Raw genomic sequence first — 15,326 nt, 5'->3', positions numbered from 1 at the left:
ACCTCATAAAGTAATATTCATTTGTCTTTCCGTTGTGTTGATAGAGTTCATAAATGAAAAATGAGCTTCTGTCTATAAATCTAAGATTCTAAGTCCAGAGTAACTCCTGTCTTTTCAGTCTTAAATAATTATCTTCTTTGCTACTCCTATAAACAAGAAATCTACAGTTCTTTATATAGTGATACATTTCAGTGTTTTGATACATGATTCACAAGCACATTCACATGTTTAAGCAACTATGTTGATCACTAGGAGGCAGGATGTGACCAGTTTCATCCTATGGGGATTCATCAGATGTGGGTAGCCAGATGATATTCTATGGGGTTCAAACCAGGAAGTGAACTGTGCACTTTAGATGACTGTATACAGTGCATTGGCTTTAAGAGTTATTTAGGTCCTGGTGCTCAGTGGTTGTAGGAAGGGATATGTAGAGTATATCAGAATGCTACAGTCCAGGTAGTCTTCACTTAACGACCACAATTGGTTGACAAATGTTAAAAAAGATGTGTGACTGCGATGGTCTTAAGACCTCACTTCCACAATGATTGTTAAGAGAATCACCAAAGGTTGTCAACCGAGATATCATGTGACTGCAACTTGCAATTCTGCTGCCAGCTTCTGCATTGACTCTGGTTGTCAGAAGCTGGCTGTGAAGCACACAAATGGCAATTGTGTGATTGCAGGACGCTGCAAGAGTCATACGTGCTTGCTGGTTGCGAAGCTCCTGGATCTCGATCACGTGATCGTGGAGACACTGCAGTGGTCAAGTGCGAGGAACAGTTGTAAGGTTACTTTTTCAGTACCATAACTGAATTTTGAATGGTCGTTGAACAGGAACATCATTAAGCGAGGACTGCCCATATATATGATCTATCTTTATATGTGGCTATCTCTGTCTGATGGGTCGCACTAGGATGAAACTGATACAGTGCCTCTTGGTGGTCAGTGTTAACTGAAAACACCACATAGGATATATACTGTAAAAGTTGAAAAATTTCCCCCTTGCCCTCTAATGGGGAGGTGGAAGTAATGGAAAACCCCATACCCAGGGGCATGACTTAATGTAATATTTGTATCTCTCTGCCCTGAGAGTTTAAGAGGAGGTGGACTGTAAATACCATTCTGATAGATATTTAAACAGCTGTGTTTCTTTGACCACTGTTACCCTCCCAACATAGTGGAATTGGTAATCAGTTTTTGAACATTCTCTGAGGAATCAAATAGAAATGGAAAACAGTGTTTGTTTAATTATCCTCATCTTAAGATCATAAAAATTATTATTTTAAAGCTCTTTGGTGCTGATTAACCAGTAAGTATGTCTTAGCTCTTTATTTCATAGGTCTTGAAGATAACTTATGTCCATCTCAATAATAACTTCTAATTATTTATTGAAATTGGATGTAGGTTTGAATAGAACTGAAGCACGTTCCAATAGCACTCTAGTAATGTATGAGGTTTAGATGCAGCCAATGCAGCCAGGCCAAATTGTGAATGCAGGAGAGGTGTTAATTTCATATACTACTATTTCACAGTATTAGGTAGTTCAATTTTTTTCTTGTAATAATTCAGATGGCTTTAAAGGTTGATTTTGCAATAAGGTAATCAATGGCTCATGACTTAAAAAAAACAACAGGTTATCGCAGAACATAAAATAAAAGTGGAGCCAAGCTCCTATGATAATATCAGATGGATCGTATAGTAACTTTCTAGTTGTGTCTATAATTTTTTTTTACTTGATCACTTGCACTCCAAAGAGAAATTAAGAAGTTTTGTTTAATCAAAACTAGCAGTTTGTTTTGGGAATGATAACTTAGACTTTAAATAAAGTCTTCCCCCCCATATTAGTTCCATCCAAAATTAAACTGGATTTGGAAATCATTATTGTAAACTATCTGTTAGAGCTTCTAGTGTGTATTTCTGGATAATCAGTTGAAGAATAGGGAATACCCTGTTCTTTTCTATTTGCTAGATGTATGTGTGTTTTTAGAGTTCCATCAGGGAAATTGATATATTCAGTGCTGTTTTGCCCCATATCTAAGCATATAGTCTTATATGCTTAATCTTGCCTGCTGAGGCAGCTTCTTGCTCACCTTGCAAAGGATTGCTATGCTACTTGGCTTCTAGATATGGAGTGAAGCATTTGTACTGTGGAGAACATGGATCTAGCCACATACTGATTGTTAGTTCATCTGGTGTAGACCCCCAAATTCAAGCTCCTGATACATAAATGAAATGAAAAATGAAATGAAATACAATGAAATACAGTGAAATACAATGAAATACCATGGCTCCACCAACATACATGACATAGCCCCCTCTATTTTGCCTTGAACAACAAAGCCTCTGGCTACCAAAAGATTTTTCACCCCTGCTGTACACCATTCTGCACTTGATAATCGTCTGGTTTCAGAATACAGCAATCTTTCCTGTAATACTCCCTCACAACTTTCTGCAGCTTTGGCTGCAGGATGTAGATCTGTGCAAAACCGCACAAGATGAACTGGCAATCAGTATTCAATGCACGAATTAATATTGTAAATAAGCAATTCCATCCCCATCATTTTTGTTTTTTAGAGTCACTATTTAACCGGAGGGTTGAAGAAAAATCCAAAGAGCTGTTTTTCACACCCTTGGGCTGGCATCATAGCAATCTGGATCTGCTGAGGGAGGAGAATGGGGAAAAACAAGCCATGGAGAGATTGCTGTAAGTTGAGTCAAGAAGAGTGAAACCTAGAGAATATTTTGACTTCGAGCATTGTGACTGCGGCCCCCTTGTGACACCAATTTGCACACATTTATGATACATTGTGTAAGAAGTAGAAAACAGGAAATGTGTCCTTAATTTCTGTAGTGTATAAGAGTTGAAAAAGGTTTAATATTAAATATATTTCTTAAATTTTGCTTCATATTGGTATATTTGAAAAACAAGCTCAGAGAAACTTTCCTATGTTAGACTAAGAGTGGTTTCTCATTAAGATCTTGCAGGAAGAGAAAAGCAGTAAATAATGAAATGGATGGTTTTGCTAAAAACAAATAAATGTATCAGCTTTGCCTGATTTTCTTCCCTGACCCCAACTCTTGATCCTCCAAAAAGATAGCACTAAACATATTACTCAGACTTTGACATCAGTGCAAGGCAGGGAGCTTGTGTTTATCACTGTTTTTATTGCCGAAAGAGGCCTGTTGGGATAAACCTCTTTGTAACTTACCTAAATCTCTCACCAAAAACTTACAGTTCTTCTTTAAAAACCTATTTTACTCTTAGCCCAGAAAGAGAAAGAGGTTTTTCAGATAAATAGCTATATCACATATCACATAGTTTACACAGTCTCTTGAGCAATTCTGTTTTCACATTTGGAAGTATTTGAACTGAAGCCATAAACTTGTAAAAACTTGTCCAAGGTTTTTGCAAACTTGAGAATTCTCATTTGAGAATTTTAGTTTCTATCAGCAAACGAAGGCTTGTACCAAATGCTTGTTGTAGATATCACTTCCTTTCTAAGCCAAATGACAGTAAGATTCAGAGATTAGTACAGATAAAGCTTAATTACAAAGACGTAGTCCTCCTTTGCTTGGGAATCATTTGTCTCACAACTCAGGGATTCACTGTAACCATTTGACACCTGAAGTTCACCACTGGACAAAAAGTACGTATATTTGCAAAGGATCTCCCCCAGTACATATTATGACTGTAGCTCTCCTCTCTCTTGAACCTTTATCCTGTTTCTCTGCAGCTCTGCTAATCACAACCACATGATGGCTCTGCTTCAACAGCTGCTATACAACGAATCATTGTCTCTCTCCTGGCAAGATATAATTGTCCCAGTGGTCTGCCAGGTGGTTCAGACTGTTCGACCTGACGTCAAGAACAGAGATGATGACATGGACATCCGCCAGTTTGTCCATATCAAAAAAGTGAGTCTGTGTGCGTGTGTATAGAACTGAGGAAGGAGAAAAGAAGCAACTCTTACAGCTTAATTAATGGGGACCTACTTTCCAAAGGTGCCCTGTCTTAGTATGACTGGCATTACCTGATTTGTGACACATTAATCCAACCACTGTCCATCTACCAGGGATTTGGTTACCTTTCTGTTTTTAACTGTCTGTCTAGTCCTGTAAAACAGGACAAGGTAAAGCAGCTGGCTGGCTGGTGAAGTGTGTTTGAGAAGTGGGTCACAATCATTCTAGCTTAAACCTAAATTTTAATCAGACATAATTTTTAATGTGCCATTTTGTAAATTTAACATTATTGTAAAAGGACATGTTCTTCCTTTCTTCTCCCAGCTGTCCACATAACTGTGTTGGCTGCTGCTCCATTGCTTAGAAAACTGCTTCTCACAGCTCCCGTCTCCACCAACCAGTGTGGATAGTAGGACTAGGCCTGGTGGGCGTCAATGGAAGATGCTTCATAAATGTGCCATCATTTCTGAATGTAGCTTTTTCTTAGTATTCTTAGCCATGGCCTTGAGTTGTACGTGTCACTTCCCTTTGAAGCCCGATCCCTAAGTGAGATTTATAGATTATTACTAATAAAGCTTAATTATAAAAAAGGGATGAGGTTGATATTAAAGTATAAAAATGGTGTGTAGTTCGAATTCATGGGTAAGTACTTTTATGCGATTATTTAACAAGAAGTCTTTGTTTATGTCGTCATGATACGTGTAAGAGCACATTCACTTTTTAATAGATCCAAGTTCGTACTGTATATGAATGGCACCATCTGGATGTAACTAGATTTTTATACATACATCTGCCTTGCCTGCCTGGCTCTGAATCATTCCCTAATTGTGACATAACCCATTGTTAATACTTTTAAAGCACATCTTTAAAAATATATACATTATATTTTTATTAAAAGTATTTTAAATATCATTAATAAGAATATAAGAAAAATGATAGTGTAATATTCATGTGGTATGTGTCTCTGTGTTATGGATGCATATGCATTTTTATACCTTTTGATAACAGCAGGGAAGTATTTTGTCTTGAGGTAATTGAAATGCATTCTTATTCGGCAATATATTGCATTTTTAAGTATTAGGAAAACATATCCCAGAGAATGCAGTATTTTCCTGAGGGAAATATTTGGGTTGTGTAAAATTAATGAACACTAGCTGCGTATCTTTTTGCTTAATAAATTGTATGCCTGGAATGTCTCTTGACGATAGTGATTTATGAGTACATAAAATTTTCATCCAGGACTTGACTATTCATGTGAACTCTGAAATTATAGATGCGATAGTTTCTTTTAGCATCTTGCTATATGGCACAGAAGAAAATAATTCCTTTGTTTCCTAATTTAAGTTGGAAAGTAGAAAATACAGATATTAATATATAGGGTTTTATTATAATTTTGCAGATTCCAGGTGGAAAAAAATTTGACTCAGTAGTGGTGAATGGCTTTGTATGTACCAAGAACATAGCACATAAAAAGGTATGGTGGAACCATTCTTATATAATATGGTTGAAAAAAAGATAATAGAACAGTGAAATTACTAATGTTCTATGCAGTTCTTAATTACACAGCATGTTTTGCTCTTGATGTTACCACAGTCCACCATAGTTCTGTGAAAAAGTATTTGTCCCCCCTTTTCCCCTGAATTTTTGGATATGATGGCATGTCATCTAGATCCTGAAGCAGCACAGGCATCCCTAAATTATGACACTACCATCTCCATGCTTGGTAGTTGGTGTGATGGAATGCAGCATTTGATGTCTGTCATATAATGACACCCATTTTCTATAGAACATTTCTCCATGGGTCTGGAGAATCACACAGATGCTTTTTGATAACTTTGAGACAAGCATAAGTTTTCTTTTTAATGAGTCATGTTTACCCTGTGCTTTCCTGTTAGTGGACTCATGAACTCTAATTATAATCACAGTAAGATAGATCCCTGCAGATCTCTGGATTTTGTTCTGGGCTTCCTTGTGACTACCTGGATGATTTTATGCTGCTCTCTGAGTGATTTTGACAGGATGGGTGTAATGAATGCCTATTCCAAAATAATTCTCAGATTCACAAGCCAAAGCTTCATAAAATCTGGTTTTATTGTAGAATAGAGTGCAAACACAAAGAAAGCTGAGAATGAGAAAAGCGCGCCTAAATTCAAACTAAATATCCCTGATACAAATGAGATCCCACCCACCCCTTACCATCGTCTCAAATTCACAATACCAGGTGCTCCTAACGAGTTCTGCTGATCAATGGGAAAAAGACCTTGAACAGAGAAGATAACCCAAACACATTCCATCTTAATGAGTACAGATAGAGAGCTTGGCACAAGGTCCCTCAGCAGCTCCCTCCCAAATAGATACGCGCATCAGCGCCTTGGCATGCGAAACATTACGATGTACAGTGCACATTGAAACGATGAACATGACAATGGGCCCCTCTTGGGAAGATTCAATCTTGCCCCAGAAACACTGACTTTGTGGATTGATGGAGCTCTGGAATTAAGGTTCTGTAAACTTTTCTAGACTGATGGGCATCAGTGACTTTTTGTGGAGGTCTCCAGAAATTTACTTGCAGTAGGTCATGATGTGCCCGCAGAATCTGTGTGGTGAGAACTTTCCTGTGATGAGGAGAGCCAACATTTGTAAGATTTATATAGGGCAGGTCCAAATCAGCTCTGAGGGTTTAATTAGGTACTCATTTAGTTATTAATTATTAATTAATTAGACACTTAGTTATCCCTTTAATTGAACTGATAGAATTGCGGTGTTTGTGTGTGTGTGTGTGTGTGTGTGTTATTTGTTCATACCAGCACATTGTATAATAAATGGCTTTCTTTCTGAAATAAATTAAAGCAAGCACCACACAGTGGATTTTATTTTTTAAAGTCAGATTGCCTTTAAATATCAGTAAGACCAGCATGAAGTTCAGATAACATTCAGTACCAGACAAATACAAAAACTCCAAAGATCTGAAAAGGGATGAATATTTTTCACAGAATTGTATATTCCTTTCCTAACACACATCTTGTGAATGAACACAAACTTAGGAGAATTTATGTAAGGCACACAGTTGGAAAAAAAGTGTTTTACCATGTGGACCAATTGACACTAGAAGTTATACAGACTGCAAATGGATTTCAAGATGATTTCAAGATGTGTTCCAAATGAGCAAAGCTGTATTAGGTTTGGAGTCATTACCTAATTTCTGGCCTGCCAGCTGTCAATGTGTGAATGAACACTGACACTTTTTTTTATTGCCCTTCTCCTGTAACAGGAGTGTGCGTCTCCCAGTCAGAAGAAATTGACCATAGATTATTATGTTTATTAGATATTTATTAAAACTCATAATTAATGCTATAAATACAAAAAGAGCCTTGGGCTCACGTATGTGTTTGCTCTTGAACGTAGTATAGGAGATGGGGAGGAGGAGAGGTAAAAAGAGCTGGTACTGTTACAAATGGAACAGCAGGAGCTCGGCTGCATTACATTGACTGGCGTTAGCTCTCCAGAACTACAAACATGTCTTTTCAAACCCTGCCTGTGTGACACTGAGCTACAGACTTGTTTTTATCTACACTTTAATACAAGCTTGCAAAGGAATGCATTTCATGATCTTTATCTCATTCCAGATGAATTCCTGTATTAAAAACCCAAAAATTCTTCTGCTGAAGTGTTCCATCGAATACCTCTACCGAGAAGAAACAAAATTCACATGCATAGATCCTATTGTCCTACAGGTGTGAATAGTTTTATTTTCTTTGTCCTGTTTATTCTGTAACATCAGATCAAAGTCTAATGAATTGGTTTATCCTGCATTGTTTACGGATTCTTGAGGTTGGTTTTAGTAACATTTTCTCAGTGCTTGACTAGGTATTCTCAGTCTGGTTGCTAAAGCTTTCTCTTTTAGAGCCTTTTGGCTGTATAGATTATACATTAATATTTTTATAGCAAATTTACAGTTGGGAATTTCAGAATATTTACAGGAAATAAAGGGTCTGCCACTGTCTTTCTTCATTGCAGATTTGTTATGAAAAGCCCAGTGCTGTACACTTTATCAGTCTCATAGGTACTGTGGAAAATTGTTTAGCAGATGAGATTGATTTTAACTCTTTCAGTATTCAAGAGCTCTATGAAGTATGCCCAGAACAATTTTATACATGTTAGCTCAGGAATCTGTTACGGGGTTTGCTGTCTATTAAGTTTGAATGGGACAACAGCCTTAACATACCAACTGCCTCCTCACCTCTCCCCAGCCCCGTTTGATTTTGAAGTCTAGGTAAAGCTAGTCTAGGTAAACCCATTTATATAGGGGCAGATATATTATGCTATTTAGTCGGTTCGAAAAAAGGTTGGGAAAGGGAAGTGAAAAATATTTCTCACATTTTTGACATTGAGACATTATATGTGTGAGGAGCTGTAAATATATTTTAGATAATTTAATTGGTGAACCAAGAATGAAACAATTTTTGAAACATTTCTTTTAAGTCTTAAAAAGTATGTGTCCTAGCATTTTGGTTATAAAAATGTTTTTAATGAGAGCTGAAATTTCAGAACTGTATTTCTGATTTTTTTTTCAGTTATGTTATGTACTTTCAGTTGTATGCACAATTTAGATGGTATCTAAATTATGATGGTATTTACTTTCCTCATCTCTCCTATTCCTTGGGAATATCCCATTGCTTTTTTTAAACGAACCTCACTTTCAGGTTAAAGTCTTGAAGTTTGTGCTCCAGAAATATTCTAGTAACCCTTCTTAACTGGGTAATGTTCAGTGTACGACTGCAATGCCTTTTTTTATCATTTTAGGAAAGGGAGTTTTTGAAAAATTATGTTCAGCGGATAGTGGATGTCAGGCCTACTTTAGTCTTGGTTGAAAAAACAGTGTCCCGTATTGCTCAGGACATGCTTCTGGAACACGGCATTACTTTGGTCATTAATGTTAAGCCTGTAAGTACCAACATGCTAACTTATGTTATGATTCCATACTTTGAAGTGCTTCCACGTTATTAAAAGCTTTAAAAGACAGCTTGTGCCACATCTTAAATATGGTCAAATACAATGAAATGTATAGATACATTTTGAAGTATTGCTCCTTTTGCAAGTACACTCTCTTGCCATTCTATCAGTTCTTTCCATGCTTTGTTCTTTATGACATTGACACAAGGCTGATTGATTGATTTATATAGCTGTCCATCTCACAGAAATCATGTTCTTGTGATTTCCATCAGTTTCTTAAATATACCCTTTGTTTTTCCCATTTTGTTGTTTTCTTCTGTTTGTCTGCACTCTGAATTGGGATATATCTCTTTTCACCTTTAGTTGGAAGTTTGCATTAAGCTTTCCCTAGATCTGTCTTTTTTGTCTTGTTTTCTTCAGCTATTTCTGTGACCTTGTTTGATAGCTAATGTGTTCTCCATTTCCTTCTAGCTTTTTTTACGTACTTTCCAGCTTCCTTTTTTACAATAATTCTTCATGCTCTCTGTCCACTAGGTCTTTGAATCTCTTTCTAAGCTCAATCTTACATTATTCTGGAATGGGTTCTTGCTTATATCTCATTTGGATTGGATCTTTTCTAGTCTTTTTCAGTCTGATATATATATTTCTGTGATTAGTAGCTGATAGTCTGATCCATAGTCAGGGCCTAGCAGTATTCTGCAATTCAGCATACAGATAGTCCTCAACTTATTACCATTCGTTCAGCAACCACTTGAAGTTACAATGGCACTGAATGAATGGTGGTTACGACCACTCCTTGGAGTTCTGGCAGTCCCAGCACTCCCGTGGTTACGGGATCACAATCTGGATGCTTGGCAACCCATTCGCACTTATGACCAGTTGCCAAGCGCCCCGCGATCACACAATCACCATTTGCAAACTTCCATAGTGTTTTCCCCAGAAAGTCAGCGAGGAAGCTGGCAGGGAAGGTCTCAAGTTGTTGGGGTAAATCTCTCCCACCCATGCACCCTCCCCAGCCCCTCTGTGCTTGCACCACACTGGCCACTTGTGCACCCTCCCCAATCCTCACTGTGCCTCCTGCGCAGCCCCACACAACCTCTCCGACCCATGCAGCACCCCTTGCGGACCCTCCCCGACTCGTGTGGTGTCTCTTGCACACCTCCTTGAGCCCTTCCCAACCCGCATGGTACCTCTCGCGCACCTCCTGACCTGTGCAGCACCTCTCATGCACCCCTTTGCATCCTCGTGCACCTTCCTCCACCGGGCAGCAGCCACTTACTTGCCTGCTGGCTTGGGACTTGCAACTTCCTGCTGGCTTCCCCACTGACTTTGGTTATGGGAAGTTGGCAGGAAGTTGCCTTGCCCAACGACCATGGGATTCAGTTAATGATAGCAACTGGGACAATAAGGATTGCTGTCACTAAGTGATGTCGTTGTGCTTTACGACTACATCGCTTAGTGATGGAAATTCTGATCCCAATTGTCATCGTAAGTCGAGGACTACCTGTAAAAGGAGGAATATAAAGTTGTTTTATTTGATCAAGGTTAAAATAAGAGATGTTACTTCTGGCTTCCCTTTTTGGAGTTTCTTCTGACACCAGGACTTGAAAGGATTATGTTTTATGGATTTGTTTATAGATAAGAGATGGGATATGGGATGAAGGGATAAATGTTTGTAACTTTAGAGAGGGTAAAGAGTTACTAAATTTGTTTATACTTGTGATAAAATTTGGAAGTCACTTCTTTATATATTTCTTTTCTCTTTATTATATTCTTTTCTCTTTCTTCTCTTTTTCTTTTTCTTTTTTTTCCTTGCCCTTTTTATTCCATTTTCTTTAAGTTTAGTTTGTATTAGATTTTACTATTATAATCAAAATTCTTAATCCCTCTCTATATATGTATGTATGTATGTAAAAGAATAACTGCCCATATGGTGTAGCAATTACGATGTTGGACTAGGGATGGGGAGACGGGGAAACCCATGTTCTAGTTCACCTTCAGCCATAGAAACTCATTGGGTGACTTTGAACTAGTCACTTCTCAGCCCAGCCTGCCTCATAGAGCTGTTTTTGGGATAAAATGAAAGGAAATCCCCATGTAAGCCACTTTAACTCTTGGAGGAAATGTGGGATATAAATCAGATGAAGAAGGAAAGAGATGGGAAGCCAAAAGCAGTCTATCTTATCAATGTTTTGCAGCATGTTTTGGATCGGGTAAGTCGGATGACCCAGGGAGATGTATTGATGTCGATGGATCAGCTGCTGACCAAACCGCACCTTGGGACCTGCCATAAATTTTATATTCAGGTGTTCCAGTTGCCTAATGGTAAGTAAAGCCAAGAAGCCCTGTTATCCTTATCTATCTATCTATCTATCTATCTGTAGTCCTTGACTTACGATGACAATTGGGACTGGAATTCCCGTCACTCAGCGATGCAGTCATAAAGCATGACCTCATTGCTTAGCAACAGCAATCCCTGCAGTCCCAGTTGCTGTTAACTGAATCGTAGTGGTCATTAGGCGAGGACCTCCTTGCAACTTCCTGCCAGCTTCCCACAACCAAAGTCAGTGGGGAAGCCAGCACGAAGTTGCAATTCCCAGGCTTACAGGTAGGTAAGTGGCTGCTGCCAGGTGGGGGAGGGAGTGAGGGGGTGCGGGGGAAGGTTGGGGAGGGTGCGACAGTGTGTGAGAGGTGCCATGCAGGTCGGGAAGGGTGTGTGGGAGTGTGCGAGAGGTGCCACATGGGTCGGGAAGGGTGTGCAGGGGTGCATGAGGGGTGCCGTGTTCGTTGGGGAGGGTGCAAGGGGGTGCTGTGCAGGTCAGGAAGGGTATGCAGGGGTGCATGAGAAGCTCTCTGCAGGTCAGGAAGAATGCACAGGGGTATGCGAGTGGCTGGCGGGAGCACAGAGGGGCTGGGGAGGGTGCAGGGGTGGGGGATACTAACCCCAGTGACTTGCGACCTTCCCTGCTGGCTTCCCTGTTGATGCCCTGACCCCTGAAGCCAGCAGGGAAAGTTGTCAGTGGTGATCATGTGATTGCAGAGTGCTTGGCAACCCATCATAAGCACAAACGGGTTACCAAGCACCCAGATTGTGTTCATGTGACTGTGGGGGCACTGCAATGGCTGTAACTTCGGGGACTGGTCATAAGTCCATTCAGCACTCTTGTAACTTTGAAGAATAGCTGAATGAATGGTCATAAGTTGAGGACTACCTCAACCAATGACCAGAATTGGGACTGGCATTTCGGTTGCTAAGAGAAGTGGTCATTAAGTGAATCACAGTGGGCGTTAAGTGAAGCATATAGTCGTTAAGCAAATCACCTGGTTCCCCATTGATTTTGCTTGCCAGAAGCTGGCCGGGAAGGTCGAAAATGGCGATCATGTGACCCTGGGACACTGCAATGGTCATAAATGCTAACCAGTTGCCAAGCGCCCAAATCATGATCATGTGACCGTGGGGATGCTGCGACGGTCATAAGTGTGAGGACCAGTCGTAAGCCGTTTTTTTCAGTACCATCGTAAGTCCGAACCATTACTAAACAAATGGTTGTTAAGCAAGGACTACCTGTACGTACAAACACACATGCACGGTCTAAAGCCTGTTTAGTACATATTCAGAGCGTGAACTGTTATAAATAAGAAATGTCCAAAGAGGAAACATTCATCTACTGCGGCAAAAACAACATGATAAAGACTAATATATAATATGGCAAAAGATTTCATGGACCAAAATCTCATTCCATCAAAGGTACCTGTTCGTGGAAGTAAAAAAATAAATAATATGAAATACTCAAACTAACAAGAAAGTGCAAAAAAATCAGGAAGCCCTTTTCAGTAGTTGCACCCTCTCTGGAAATCCTTCCTTAAGAGTGTCTGCTGGGTTATCCTCTGTAGTTTTGTGAGAAGTTAACCAAACGTTATTTTGCAAAACATTCATGGCAGAACAAGTGACACTACACCTAGATTTCTATTCTCTTTTTCTTGGTTTGTACTTGTGTATGTATATTTATGTTTCGTGTTATTTTCACAGTTTAAACGTTTAATTGTATTATCCATCTATGTAAACAGCACTGTGGAACTTAGAATGGAAATTAATTGGATTTCTGATTTGAATACATTTTGAGCCATTAATAACTTTGATTAACGTATACAAATTGGCCAAACCACCCCATGTAGAGTGAGTACTGTAGTAAGCATCGTTCTCTTCTTTTTCAGAGCAAACCAAAACTCTGATGTTTTTTGAAGGATGCCCGCAGCACCTGGGGTGCACTGTCAAGCTGCGTGGGGCAGGAGAGTATGAACTGGCTCGAGTCAAGGAGATCCTTATTTTTATGATCTGTGTGGCCTATCATTCCCAGTTGGAGATCTCCTTCCTTATGGACGAGTTTGCCATGCCCCCTCTGTTGACTAAACATGGCTCCTTTCAGAGCCTGATGGAAGGACAGAAGGAAGAAGATGGGCAGCAAGATCTGCTGAACAGAGAATTCGACGCAGCCGGAAAAGAGGCCAATGTAGTCTCTGACAAGCTGCCTGTAATATCTGAATCAATGTCTCCAGATGAGATAAGCTCCCTCGAACAAAGGACCTTGACAGAAGAGGATGACCAGATTAATGGTGACTCGCAAGAAGCTGCTCCCCAGAAGCAACAAGGGTATTCCCTTGTGGATTCTTTATACAGAGCAAAGAGCATTACTGAGGCACTTCTACCTCTTAACCTGACTGAACAACAGCTGGGAATTTTAGATAGCGAACAACTGGAAGCCCTAGGGGTAATGGATGACTACCAGGAGCCTAAAAGTCAGGCCAGGGAGTTCAGAGACCCTCTGCAAGATGACACTGGGTTGTATATCACAGAGGAAGTGACTTCCTCTGAAGATCGCCTCAAAACCTTTTCTTTAGCATTTGAGCAAGAGCTGAAGGATGTTATTCTCTGTATTTCCCCAGTAATCTCATTCCGCAAGCCGTTTCTGTTAACAGAGAGAGGCATGAGATGTCCCACTAGGGAGTATTTCCTAGAGCAAGTTTATTTTTCTCCTCAGCTCAACAAGGAGTACAAGGAACTGGATAGCAGAAGGAAGAAACAATTGTTAAGGGACCTCTCTGGACTACAAGGAATGAATGGAAGCATCCAAGCCAGATCTATCCAGGTCTTACCTTCCCATGAACTTGTTAGCACTAGGATCGCTGAGCATCTGAACAGTAGCCCAAACTTGGCCAGAATGGTAGCCGACTTTCGAGCCAGAGGAGGAAGGATTGTGCAGAAAGATTCAGACCCCTTTGTTCAATCTAAAGAAGCATCTGCTGTGAAATTTGGAGCCAGGAGTGAGGATGATGAGAGAATGTTCATTCAGAATGAATCTCTATGGTCTCAAAAAGTGAGTGAGTATTTAAAATAGCTTGGTGGATTCTGGGATCTTAAAGAAATAAACAGTCGTAAATGTCTTCCAACAAATTATTATTTTCAGGAATATTTGAAATCAAACACTATGCTTGCCCCCAACTGTCTGCATAACATTCTAATCCTGGTTTGGTAAGAGTTAGGGTAAGAGAGAGAGCTATGAGAGGCAGTACAGGTAGTCCTTGGATTACGACGACAATTGGGACTGGAATAAGTGATGTGGTTGTGAAGCACGACATCATGTGACTGCATCACTTAGTGATGGCAGTCCCAGTTGCTGTTGTGACCCCAGGCCTGTGCGGGTCATTAAGCAGGAAGAGGCAAGGAGTGTGGTGGGGTGTGTGGGTGCTGCTGGGAGACGGTTGGTGCTACGGGCAGGGGCTTTTGATGTCGTTTTTGACCTTTTGACTTGATCCCTTTGAAGCTCCTAAAAATAAACCTTGAAAGGTGGATCTCTGCGTTCCTCATATTAGACAAAGGAACAGTTAAAATTAAAGCAAGTGTGATGTGTATGACAAGGGGTTGACTGTTATAGAAATAACCTTTACAGAGGAGACATGAGGCAAAGTATTCACATGTAGGTGAGAAAGGAATTGTGTAGTTCAGATATCTTAAAAGTTTATCCAGTTTGACATAGCATTATCCTAAAATCTACCCCTGCATTTCTGTGACCTGTAAATATTTAGTTCAGTTTGCACAAGTGCATAAAAGTCAGATTAAAATATTTTTTACATTATAGATATAGGTATAATAAATGGTGTTGATGTAGCTATGTTTCATTTGGTCTAGTGCTGGGCTAGAAACCAGGAGGCTGTGAGTTCTAGTCCCGCCTTAGGCCTGAAAGCCAGCTGGGTGACCTTGGGCCAGTCCCTCTCTCTCAGCCCAACTCACCTCACAGGGTTGTTGTTGTGGGGAAAGGAGGAGGAGGAAGGAGAGTTAGGTATGTTCTCTGCCTTGAGCTATTTATAAAAATAATAAAGGCAGGATAAAAATAATAAAAAAGAAAAGAAAAGAA

General features: G+C 39.8%; 1 protein-coding gene across 2 annotated transcripts in view; it reads left to right on the top strand.

Moving 5' to 3' along the window:
• The window catches only part of PIKFYVE (phosphoinositide kinase, FYVE-type zinc finger containing), an 89,808-nt gene that overhangs the window by 32,345 nt on the left and 42,137 nt on the right, over window positions 1–15,326 (top strand). For both annotated transcript variants that reach the window (XM_063317932.1, XM_063317931.1), the window contains 7 exons: window positions 2,575–2,704; window positions 3,735–3,915; window positions 5,360–5,434; window positions 7,587–7,694; window positions 8,764–8,904; window positions 11,112–11,238; window positions 13,129–14,288. In XM_063317932.1, coding sequence (XP_063174002.1) covers window positions 2,575–2,704; window positions 3,735–3,915; window positions 5,360–5,434; window positions 7,587–7,694; window positions 8,764–8,904; window positions 11,112–11,238; window positions 13,129–14,288 — 1,922 coding nt within the window. The remainder of the gene's footprint in view (window positions 1–2,574; window positions 2,705–3,734; window positions 3,916–5,359; window positions 5,435–7,586; window positions 7,695–8,763; window positions 8,905–11,111; window positions 11,239–13,128; window positions 14,289–15,326) is intronic.

Source organism: Candoia aspera, chromosome 1 (genome assembly GCF_035149785.1).
Source record: "Candoia aspera isolate rCanAsp1 chromosome 1, rCanAsp1.hap2, whole genome shotgun sequence".
NCBI classification, from domain to species: Eukaryota; Metazoa; Chordata; class Lepidosauria; order Squamata; family Boidae; genus Candoia; species Candoia aspera.
Note: the sequence above shows the minus strand (reverse complement) of the source record. Positions and strands in the feature narration are given on the sequence as shown.